Raw genomic sequence first — 13064 nt, forward strand, 5'->3', positions numbered from 1 at the left:
TAAAGAAGCCGTTCTGACCGAGTATTAGATTGTTTGAAGTTACACCACCCCTTAAAATCACAGAACCTCCTCCAAACGGCGTGATCTCGGCAAAGGTACAGGGGGAAAATGATTCTCATACCCTTCTCCACACCCTAACTCTTTCGTCAGGTGATTTTATGTTGAATATGTAATTGTCACTGAAGAGTACCCATTCCCATGATCTTCAGCCCAATATTCATGGACCTGTGCATAATGAAGACTTTGTCTCTGGTGCTATGGTAGAAGTTCTAGTCCTCTGGCTGGTTTTCTAGAGGCTAAATTTGCCTCATGGAGCCTCCTTCTGACTTGAGTTCTCACTCACAACAAAGTTGTGGACCTACATTAGACTGTGGTAGGGATGATGACAATGATGATGATTATTCTGAAAACATTTCACAGCCTTATGAAAGACTTGTAAGAGACATCATTCATCAATGCTACTGCTTTTGCTTTGTCCATGGGACTTAAAAGGAGATTTGACCCCACGCTGCTCAATGAATCATGGAGTTTCTTCAGGAGGTCAACATTCCTACCCCGGACTGGCCAGCCAGGAATACAGACCTCGGCCCTATTGAGCATGTGTAGGATGAGATTGGTCGCTGCCTTCAGAGCCGAGTTTCCAACAGTCTGATGGAACTAAAAATGGTGGTAAAAAAAAAAGAATTGGAAACGTACCACAAGAGGACATCTGGGACGTGATCAGGAGGATGCCCAGAAGACTGGCAGTAGAAATTGCAGCTGTGGGTGGCAATACCTCCTGTTGATCATGTAATCAACATTCAACAAGTTTCCAGTACATTTCCTTCAACTTTCATCAATTAAATCAATAACTTTGGTAATCATAAAATCTGTCAGTTTCTGCTTCCTTTAATTTAAAACAATATCTTCTTAAATTGGAATGTTTCGTGCCTTGTTGACTTTGGAATAGGTGAGGAAAGATCCTTTCTTTTATTCTGTAATGATGTTTTGAAAATAAAGATAAATTTCGCTTCCTTAAACAGGTTATTTTTAAAGTAACAAGTATTATGCATTTTTTTTTTTTGAGAGCAGTGTTTTCATAAAATGAGTGTCAATCGAAATGTGATTTATATAAAAAATTGACTTAGTGCCTTCTAATAATGACCAATTCAGTTGAGGATTTTATTTTAAAGTTGCTATCATTTAGATTAATGTGGGTCTTGGAGATACACTGAAATTATTTGATGTTAATTTGTCTTTCATTTAACAATCTTTCATTACAGTTATATATTTTGTAATAATCTTGTTTTGCCATTAGTGCTGTGGGACTATTCATGAACCTGTCTTTGTTTATAAGACTTGATTATAAGGATTATTATGTCTTTGGTCAAAGCTGCCCTGCACATAGCATGCAATAACCAAACAATATTGAACATTTGATAATACTGGATGCAATAATTAAAACCCTGAACCCCCGAAGATGGTTTTCCATGGTTTCTCATTTTCACAACAAGGAAATGCTGGGCTCAACCTTAATTATCACCATGGTTGCTTCCTTCCCAATCCTAGCCCTGGCTTATCCCATTGTTACAGTACGACCTCTTCGAGTTGGAGCTACATAAAAGAAACTCTTTTAAAAGTATTAAATTTTACAAAATACCTTACCTTACCACATGGCGCTACAGTCCAAGAAGGACCTTGGCTTACTCTACCACAGTCTTCCAATCTATCCTGTCCTGCCTTCACCAAGATCTGACACCAAGCATCCTGAGTTCCTCCTCGACGTCGTCCAGCCAGCGTTTTTTCGGTAGCCGTTGACTTCTCTTTCTAGCAGGTCGCCCATGGAATACCTGATGCACCAACCTTGACTCAGGCATTTGCTCGACATGTCCCAGCCACCGGATCTGGAAGCTCTTCAACTCTGCGATGATGGTAGCGTCTCCATGCAAGATTGTAGATCTCCTTACAAGTACAATGTTGTTAGATGGTATTTACAACATATATTTTATTGCAGAACTAGTTTCAGCACTCATTTAGATGCCATCATCAGCTGCATAGTAAGCAAAGAAAAACTTGGTGATATAATAATGTATAACAACATATTGATATAATTAAGTCCTTAATATCAATTTTATGTTAAGTTTAAAAACTCTATTTTACAACAAGATAACCCTTGTAAGTCAAAAATATAAAATCTCATCTCTAGGAGATGAGTTTCAGTGATGACTATTATTCTATACACTTGTAAACATCAAGTTCATATACAATCTTAAAATTGAAAAATTAGAGCTGAATCTAGTCCTATACTGTTAAAATGTTCATTTCACAGATGCATTGCTAACCATTTATTAGATAAAATCTTGTTGTGTTCATTAGAATGCTAAGCTGCGCCGTTTTCTGAAGTTTATTGATATGTAGAAACGTAGTTCTTATGCTATATATCTAATGGTTGGAACTGTGATTATTTCCCCTAAAGTTGTTAAGCGGCCATAGCCTCTCAGTTCAATACAACCCTGCAAAGATGAAAGCCCAATGTTAATAGAAAGCAAGAAAAATGATAAAAACCTGATTGAATCAAACTATTCATGAAGCAGACTCACCTCAACGGCTGTGTACTTGGCACGACGACTGCAGTACAACGAGTGTGTCTGCTCGTGTCATGTGCTATGTGATGAAGTGCTAAGGAGGGGGAAGTAGGGGCGGCAAGGGGAATGTTTCTGGAAGGATGACAATGTAAGAGAGGGTGTGGGGGGCGTTGTGGACGAAGACAGTAGTATGAAAAACTGTTACATAGAGTTCGAAAGACGGTCAAATTTTCTGGAATTCTTAGCTTGTCAAGGAATAGAATCAAGCAATCGTTAGCGTTTCATCACATAGCACACGACACAAGCAGACACATTAGTTGTGCTGCAGTCGTTGCACCAAGTACACAGCCGTTGAGGTGAGTCTGCTTCATTAATAGTTTGATTCAATCAGGTTATTATCATTTTTCTTGCTTTCTATTAACATTGGGCTTTCATCTTTGCAGGGTTGTATTGAACTGAGAGGCTATGGCCCGCTTAACAACTTTAGGGGAAATAATCACAGTTCCAACCATTAGATATATAGCATAAGAACTACATTTCTACATATCAATAAACTTCAGAAAACAGCACAGCTTAGCATTCTAATGAACACAACGATTTTTTTTTCTAATAAATGACTAACAACGCATCTGTAAAATGAACATTTTAACAGTATAGGACTAGATTCAACTCTAATTTTTCAATTTTAAGATTGTATATGAACTTGATGTTTACAAGTGTATAGAATAATAGCCATCACTGAAACTCATCTAGAGATGAGATTTTATATTTTTGACTCACAAGGGTTATCTTGTTGTAAAATAGAGTTTTTAGACTTAACATAAAATTGATATTAAGGAGTTAATTACATCAATATGTTGTTGTACATTATTGTATCGCCAAGTTTTTCTTTACTTATTATGCAGCTGATGATGGCGTCTAAATGAGTGCCAAAATTAGTTCTGCAATAAAATATATGTTGTAAATACCATCTAACAACATTGTATTTGTATTGAAAAGGTGGAACCGACAAGATTTTTAGTTCAATTGTGTAGATCTCCTTGTTAGTATGGAGGCGCCACTCTCCACGTTCACAAACAGGCCCATAGATCTTACGGAGTACCTTCCTCTCCCACCTGTTTAACCACTCATTTGTCTTGGTCATCACCCACGTCTCACACCCGTATGTGACAACAGGTCGAATGATGGTCTTATTGATGGTTTTCCTACAGCTGCGTGATAGTGTTCTTTGAATGCAAGTATGAACAATGAGATTTCCACCTAATCAATACTTTATTACAAAATGTTTAAAGTTATCTACATTGAAACAGTACCGGTTTCGACCTGTAAAAAGGTCATCATCAGCTGTTGGTGAACCTGCTTAATAGCGATTGTATGTAAAACATCACTAAAACTAATTTAACAAGAATGCCTTATTCTAATATAATATTACTATTAAGATATATACATATGGTACAATATGGGGCTTAGACTCGTTGGAGTTCCATTCAAAAATCTGTGCTGTTGCCAACATTATGTCAAACAATATACATCTATATATATAAAATAGCTTGTCCTGACTGACTGACTGACTGACTGACTGACTGATTCATCATCGCCGAGCCAAAACTACTGGACATAATGAAATGAAATTTTGGGGATATATTCATATTAAGATGTAGGTGCTCGCTAAGAGAGGATTTTTGGATATTCCTTCGCTAAAGGGGTGAAAAGCGGGGTGAAATTTTAAAATGAGTGTATCTATATCTCAAAACTTAAAAAGTTTACAGGTGTAAAATTTGGTATTTAGAATCTTCTTTAAAAATAAGGAAACACGTATTTTTTTGTTTTCAGAAAATCCCAATAGGAGGGGTGAAAAAGGGTGAAAAATGGGGAAAAATGGGTTGAATGCCTTTAATCAGGATACCGGTACTTATATCTCAGAAACTGAAGATATTACAGACCTGAAAATTGGTACTTTTGATCTCTTTTAAAAATAAAGAAACACGTATTTTTCTGTTTTTGGAAAATCCAATTAATGGGAGGGTGAAAAGGGGGTGAATTTTTAAAATGAGTGAATCTATATCTCCAAACTTTTAAAGTTTGCAGATCTAAAAATTGGTATTTAGAATCTTCATTAAAAATAAGGAAACACGTATTTCTTTGTTTTCGGAAAATCGCAATAGGAGGGGTGAAAAGGGCTGAAAAAGGGGTTGAATGCCTTTAATGAGGCTACTTATATCTCAGAAACTGAAGATATTACAGACCTGAAAATTGGTGTTTGGGATCTCCTTTAAAAACAAAGAAACACGTACTTTTTTGTTTCTGGAAAATCCAATTAAGGGGGGAGGTGAAAAGGGGGTAATATTTTAAAATGAGTGTATCTATATCTCATAACTTTTAAAGGTTATAGATGTGAAAATTGGTATTTAGAATCTCCTTTAAAAATAAAGAAACACGTATATTTTGTTTTCGGAAAATCCCAATAGGAAGGGTGGAAAAGGTTGAAAAAGTGGTCGAATGCCTTTAATGAGTCTACTTCTATTTCAGAACCTGAAGATATTACAGACCTGAAAATTGGTGTTTGGGATCTCCTTTAAAAATAAAGAAGCAGGTATTTTTTTGTTTTTGGAAAATCCAATTAATGGGGGTGAAAAGGGGGTGATTTTTTTAAAAATGAGTGTATCTATATCTCAAAACTTTTAAAGTTTATAGATGTACAAATTGGTATTTAGAATCTCCTTTTAAAATACAGAAACACGTATTCTTTTGTTTTCGGAAAATCCCAATAGGAAGGATGTAAAAGGGTGAATAATGGGTTGAATGCCTTTAATCAGGCTGCTTACATTTCAGAACCTGAAGATATTACAGACCTGAAAATTGGTATTTAGGATCTACTTTAAAAGTAAAGAAACACGTATTTTTTCGTTTTTGGAAAATCCAAATATTGGGGGTGAAAAGAGGGGGGGGGGTGAATTTTTTAAAATGAGTGTGTCTACATCTTAAAACTTTAAAATTTACAGATGTAAAAATTGGTAGTTAGAAATTCCTCTAAAAATAAAGGAACACGTATTTTATTGTTTCCTGTAAATCCCAATAGGTTTTAAAGGGTGAAAAATGGGTTGAATGCCTTTAATGAGGATACATACATCTCAGAAACGGAATATATTACAGAACTGAAGATTTGTATATGGAATCTCCTTTAAAAATAAAGAAAAACGTATTTTTTAGTTTTCGGAAAATCCAGTTAATGGCGGTTAAACAGGAGTGACAAATTGGGGTGAATTTTTTGAAAGACTATATCTACAGAATATCTTGGAAACGTAAAATGTTTAAAGACGTAAAAAGTGGGTGTTTGGAATCCCCTGTAAATGTAAAGATACATAGGTGATTTGTTTATGGAAACTCCACTTAAGGGGAATTCAAAAGGGGTGAATTTTAAAATCAGAATTTTTACAGTATATCTAAAAAAACTTAACATGTTACAGAAGTGAAAAATTGCATTTTTTTATCTCTATTAAACATAAAGAAACGTGTATTTTTAGTTTTCGGAAATACCAATTGGGTGGAGGGGGAGGGGTAAATGTGACTGAAAATGGTGTTGAATTATTTTAATAACAATAATAATGTTATTTGTTTTACGTCCGACTAACTACCGGTACTATTTTACGGTTTTCGGAGACGCCGGAATTTCGTCCCGCAGGAGTTCTTTTACGTACCAGTAAATCTACCGACACGAGGCTGACGTATTTGAGCACCTTCAAATACCACCGGACTGAGCCAGGATCGAACCTGCCAATTTGGGGTCAGAAGGCCAGCGCCTCAACCGTCTGAGCCACTCAGCCCGGCTGAATTCTTTTAATTAGGCTACTGATATCTCAAAAATGAAGATGTTACAGACGTGAAATTTGATATTTGCAATCTGCTTTAAAGGTAAAGAAACACGTACTCTCGGAAAATCCAATAAAGGGGGGGGGGGGTGAAAGAATTGAAAAATTAATTGACTTAACTGTATGAGAATACATACATCTAATAAAAACTAAAGTTGTTACAGACGTGAAAATTCGTATTTGGATCTCCTTTAAAAACAAAGAAAAGCGCGTTTTGGGGGGGAAACCATCTTGGGGGGCAGGAGTGTGAAGGAGTTGAATTCCTTTCATAAGGACACATAAGTCAAAAACTGAAGAAGTTAGAGTCGTGATAACTGGTATTTAGAAGATCCTTTACTGTTAAAGAAACAAGTATTCTTTGCGGGAAAATTCACTTAGTGGGGGGGGGGGGAGGGGAGTTGTGTGAAATGAAGTGAAAAAAGTAAATTATTTTTATGGGGATACTTATATCTCAAAACTGAAGGTAATAGACGTGAATATTGGTGTTTGGAATCTCCTTTAAACATAAAGGAAAACGCCTTCTTTTAATTTGGGGGGGGGAGCGGTAAATGAACTTAACGGCGGTGGGGTGTAAAAGGAGGTGAGACCCATTGATTTTACTGTTCTTAATGTACTTATAAGGATCCTCCGTTGCTCAGGCGGCAGCGTGCCGGCCTCTCACAGCTGGGTTCCGTGGTTCAAATCCCGGTCACTCCATGTGACATTCGTGCAGGACAAAACGGAGGCGGGACAGGTTTTTCTCCGGAAACTCCGGTTTTCCCTGTCATCATTCATTCCAGCAACACATAATAATAATATTAATAATAATAATAATAATAATAATAATAATAATAATAATAATGTTCCGGACCGTCGTCAAATGTGCGGACCGCGCTGGAAACGGCTCCTGGACGGGTAATGACTAAGAATGCAGTCCGGCCGCAGGTTCAGTGCCGCCAAGGCACCCAATATGACACCACGCCGGATCTCCTGAAGGATTTTATCCATATTAAAAATTATTATAGGAAAAGGTGGCAAAGATTTATGGACCCAACTGACCGGGAGGAATACCTGAGCCTAGCCCGGGAAGTACGAAATCGATTGCTGGAAAAGAAAATTGAAAAATGGGAGGAAACTTGCCGTAATCTAATAGAAAAAGAGTCAGATCGGGAATTTTGGTGGATTCTCGCAGAAAACGAGTCAGATCGCGAATTTCGGCGGATGATATATCTAAAACAATAAGCATTCAATTATAAATTTCAGTATAACACCGTAGCGAAGCACGGGTATCTTGCTAGTATGTATATATGGTGCAATAAAGGGCTTTGGCTTGCTGGAGTCCCTTGAATGCCACACACTCCAAAAATTGTATAACAGAGGTTGAAAATACAGTTCCTATAGAATAGAGTATCACTGAGGTTTCGGTGTCAAGTTGAAACGTCTATGCAGCATGTCGGCACTGAGACCAACCGTTGTGAATACACAATCAAGGTGCTTTGTTGGGCCGCAATTTTGCAGGGAGCGTAATCGACCTAGGTTCTGTAGCTTGTTCATTCTTAGTGTATGATGTTGCTGATAAATACTAGTTTCCAGGTTCCTTGTTGAGGCATGTCATGCTATGGATGAAGTTTTGAAATTAAAGGAAGGTTGATAGAGTTCCCCTCTTCACACTTGCTCTCTATCAGTTATTCTAATTCCACTTCCTTTTTCTTTCTCAGATTTTTGAATTTACCTGAGCACAAATGCAAGTGTGAAGAGGGGAACTCTATCAACCTTCCTTTAATTTCAAAACTTCATCCATAGCATGACATGCCTCAACAAGGAACCTGGAAACTAGTATTTATCAGCAACATCATACACTAAGAATGAACAAGCTACAGAACCTAGGTCGATTACGCTCCCTGCAAAATTGCGGCCCAACAAAGCACCTTGATTGTGTATTCACAACGGTTGGTCTCAGTGCCGACATGCTGCATAGATGTTTCAACTTGACACCGAAACCTCAGTGATCCTCTATTCTATAGGAACTGTATTTTCAACCTCTGTTATACAATTTTTGGAGTGTGTGGCATTCAAGGGACTCCAACAAGCCAAAGCCCTTTATTGCACCATATGTATATATGTATATTGTTTGACATAATGTTGGCAACAGCACAGATTTTTGAATGGAACTCCAACGAGTCTAAGCCCCATATTGTACCATATGTATATATCTTAATAGTAATATTATATTAGAATAAGGCATTCTTGTTAAATTAGTTTTAGTAATGTTTTACATACAATCGCTATTAAGCAGGTTCACCAATAGCTGATGATGACCTTTTTACAGGTCAAAACCGGTACTCTTTCAATGTAGATAACTTTAAACATTTTGTAATAAAGTATTGATTAGGTGGAAATCTCATTCTTCATACTTGCATTCTTAATTCATCAATACGGACAATGAAGCTGATAGATTATAGTATAGTGTTCTTTATCACAGCAGGTGGGAGAGACTGAAGTAGCTTTGGTTCTCGGAGCGCAGTCTCTCATTTATTTCCTAGAGACAGTCATTTCCCTTGGTGATAATTGAACCCAGGTATTTGAAAGTGCTGGTTTTAGCGAAGGTCTTATTACCAATAATGAGCTCCTGAAGTATGTCACCCCATCTCATTGTGGTCATATATTTTGTCTTCCGTTCATCCTCAGCCCAGCTTCTAATACTGTCTGATTTTATTCAACAAATGAATGTTTCACATCCCCCGATGTTCTTCCCAGCAGGGCAATGTCATCTGCATAAGCAAGACACTGGACAGGCCTATTGAACAATGTTCCAGCTGCTTCACTCTGATCTCAGACAAAACTGCGCATTGTACCTTGGTCATTTATGGTGATGTTACAAACAATCCTCTCCAATGCTAGGTTAAACAGTACACAGGAGAGGGGATCACCTTGCCTCAGACCTTGGTTGACAATGAACTCGCGTGAGTACTCTTGCTGTACCTTTACTTTATCCTTGGTGTTGGTAGGTGTCATCCATACTAGTTTGATGGTCTTCTTAGGCACTCCAAGCTGGTCCAATGTTTCATACAAAAAGCTCCTCTTAATGCTATCATATGATAGCTGGTACATTAAATTCATAGCATTTCTCCAGGACACATTGAATAGCAAAGATTTGGTCCGTGGTTGATCAGTTCCTTCTGAAGCCACACTGGTGGTCACCAAGACAGTGTTGAGAAAATTCTTGCAGCCTTGCCGTGATGAAATTGGTGAGCAACTTGTAGCTCATGCTAAGGAGAGAGAGATGCCTTGATAGTTGTCACATCTAAGCTTCAAGCCCTTCTTGTGAAATGGAAAGACGATGGATACCTCCCCACTCATCAGGCATCTTTTCTTGTTCCCAAATTTTCATTATCACAGCATGAAGCCGATCATGGAAAAAGCTGCCACCTTTTTTTTTTTTTTCTAGTGGCTTTATGTCGTACCGACACAGATAGATCTTTTGGTGACAATGGGATAGGAAAGGCCTAGGAGTTAGAAGGAAGCGGCCGTGTCCTTGATTAAGGTACAGCCCCAGCATTTGCCTGGTGTGAAAATGGGAAACCACAGTAAACCATCTTCAGGGTTGCTGACAGTGGGATTCAAACCCACTATCTCCCGGATGCCAGCTCACAGCCGCGCGCCCCTAACCACATGGCCAACTCGCCCGGTCCACCTTTCTTTGAAAGCTCCACCATGATCAAGTCCTCACCTGGTGCCTTGTTGCTCTCTAACCTTTTGATGGCATCCATTATTTCACCCTTGAAGAATCCTCGACCAAAGAATTGGGCCCTTCTTGGTAGATGTCCTCATCCTTTCCGTCCTCACTCTCACTGAGTTCGTTCAAAATCTAAAGAACGTGTCTGCATTAATGATGTGCGAAAAAAGATAACCATCTGAAAAACATAATGTCTCACTAAGACCACTTGCTCCATTTCTCCAAGGAATTGATCCTACAGTTTGTCTTTTTTCACACTGAATCCAAAAAATTATATCTATTATTCTGGGTCATGAAAGAATCAGTCAAAACATTATTAAATTCATCTTACAAGATGAAGATTTCTGGATTTTTGCCTTACGTGTTTCAGAGGATGTAAACAGTATGGGAGTTCGGTTTCGTCTTTATGGATGTGAAAGAATGCGACGTGAGAGAATGATTGGTGAATGTATGGTGAGCTTTTCTTCAATCAACCTGGAACTAGAGACCACTATGTGGTTAGCACTAGAACCCAGAGCTAATCTTGCGGTAAGTCTATGATTTTCAAAATTCTTCATGATATGTTATTCTATCAGTCAATTTTGGAAAGATAGAGGATTGTATGCTGCAGATATAGGGTTTTAGGAGAAGATATTTTAGGACTCTGATAAATCGATCATTTTAACTTTTTTGAAGCATATTGAAATTTGTCTCTGGTTTATCTGGCCAGGATTACCTGCTACAAGATAATGTAGACCATTCATCCAGCAACTTAACGCCGAATGTAGGGCGACAGTAAGTAACCCGACTCTCTAAAGGGGCCAACAACTTAGGTCGGAGGAATCCCTTACGTTTGGTGCTGGTTCCCCTGTGGGAGAAATTCCATTGGAATCCAGCAGACAGCATCTGTTCTCCAGGTTAGGAGGTGGCTGCAAAAGGCATCTGTTCTCTAGGTTAGGGGTGACCTGACTGAAACCTGGCAGTTGTGTGTGGCAAGTCCACCATAATAATATCCGAATATGAAGAGTCAAAAAAGTTGAGGATAAAGAGCTGAGGGTTACCCCAGAAGCAATGCACATCTCATGTCTCCAGAAGAAGAAGGAAAAAAAGAAGACAAAGACAGAAAGTTGTCTACAAACTGCAGTGAATGTCAGATGGCTCTATCAACTGAGTATATTTCTAATATACCTCTTAAGAAAGGTGAAGTGAAGCTGCTGTCTGCTTGGATATAATAGTTTTCTGTTCAAATATGGTATAGGGTTCTTTAACATTGATGCGAAAAAGAACAATTTTGAGCATTTATGTTCTTCACCTATTCTGGCCTTACAATTTTTAGCCTTTCCCAGTAATGATAAAAATTGGTACTCCAGCAAAAGACATTGGGCCGATTGCAGAAACCGTATTGAGACAATGTCTACGGTTAAACAATGCCTAAGCATGGCTGCCGCATTGCAGAGATGTTATTTATCACTTAGACATTGTCTAAAACCGATGATCAACCGGTCATGTTTAAACACTGCCAAGAGCACTGTTTAACCTCAAATGAGAGGAATGAATCACAATCAGAAGTTATGTACCATGAAATATGTAATTTGTATTATCATGTTGAGACGATTCCGGGAAGAAAGGTTAGTACGACGGCCTCTCTGTGGGTCTGCTAATTCGCAGCAATTCGTTTGACATGCACAGGGAGATAATCAAAAAATAAGATTTCGCTTTACGAGAGACTTGCTTCTTGAGACTAACAAAGTTACAGTCCGGTAACTGTCAACTTGAATACAATTCTTGGCAACCGATATATTTTTATTATGTACCTACATGGTGTAAGTTCCATGGAATTACAGGTCACTTCGAATACATACATATCAGAATTACATGTCCCGATCATCTGAGGGCTGTCACATACATCAACCGGGAGGGATTCACTTATATTTAATGCCAAGTAAACACACATAATAGTGAAAACTAAAAAGTAGGTTGTATGGAATTTTTATATATATAATCGTATAAGTTTTCGGCAACTATCAGATAGGAAAAGGCAAGTGATGGTGATTATCGTTTAAAGAGGACTAGGGAAGAAGAGCCGTGGCCATAATAACAGCTCTATTATTTGCCTGGTGTAAAAATAGGGAAACTACGGAAAACAATCTTTAGGGCTGCCGATGATGCATTTCGAACCTACGATCTCCAGAATTCAAGCTACATCTATATGGCCCGTACAACACACTTGGTTACACATTACTATTGCTTCATCTTCCCTTCGTCGAAGCTACCGTATTTATGAGTAGATAACACTCACTGTAACAACGCTATAATGAAAGCTACACTTCCGCGTACAATGGCGTGTTGTTTTAGTGTCGATAATATTATGACATTTATTTTTCACCAAAAACGATACTCTTATCTGTGGGCAAGTCATGCTCAGCCATATTTGAGTAATGTGTAGGAAGATAAACAGCTGACTGGCATTCGGTGCGCGCACCGACAAATTTTATTGGTTGCGAGAAGCAAAGAGTTGCATGAAAGATACTTCTGTCTCCATTTTCAAACCAAAATTGAAACTTTAAGGGATGTCTAGTTAAACATTGACTGAACATTGTTTATGCAATGGAAGATCATGAAGGATTTAGACATTGTTTAGGTAGACGATGTCTAAGGCTTAAAACTAGTTATCGTTTCTGCAATCGGCCCATTGCTTTCAACTCACTGGAAATATAGATAACATGATTTCTGTTGGTAAATGGGAACATAGGTAGTGCAGAGATTAGCAAATATGATCAAAGATGTTTTTATGAGGGGTACTAACAAGGGTATGGTGTACGAGACTCTTGTGTCATCAGAATCCACCATTCACACAGTGGCTGAAATTTTGAGCCCACAACAATACATCTTTGACCATGTGAAATATTTCTGCACCACCAATACATATACATTAGG

The 13064-nt window shown here is 38.1% G+C and overlaps 1 protein-coding gene across 1 annotated transcript in view; it reads left to right on the forward strand.

Moving 5' to 3' along the window:
• The window catches only part of Syt14 (Synaptotagmin 14), a 181830-nt gene that overhangs the window by 142474 nt on the left and 26292 nt on the right, over positions 1-13064 (forward strand). Inside the window, exon 8 of the mRNA XM_068227659.1 lies at positions 10519-10676. Within this exon, the coding sequence (XP_068083760.1) occupies positions 10519-10676 (158 nt within the window). The remainder of the gene's footprint in view (positions 1-10518; positions 10677-13064) is intronic.

The sequence above is a fragment of the Anabrus simplex genome, chromosome 1 (assembly GCF_040414725.1).
Source record: "Anabrus simplex isolate iqAnaSimp1 chromosome 1, ASM4041472v1, whole genome shotgun sequence".
NCBI classification, from domain to species: Eukaryota; Metazoa; Arthropoda; class Insecta; order Orthoptera; family Tettigoniidae; genus Anabrus; species Anabrus simplex.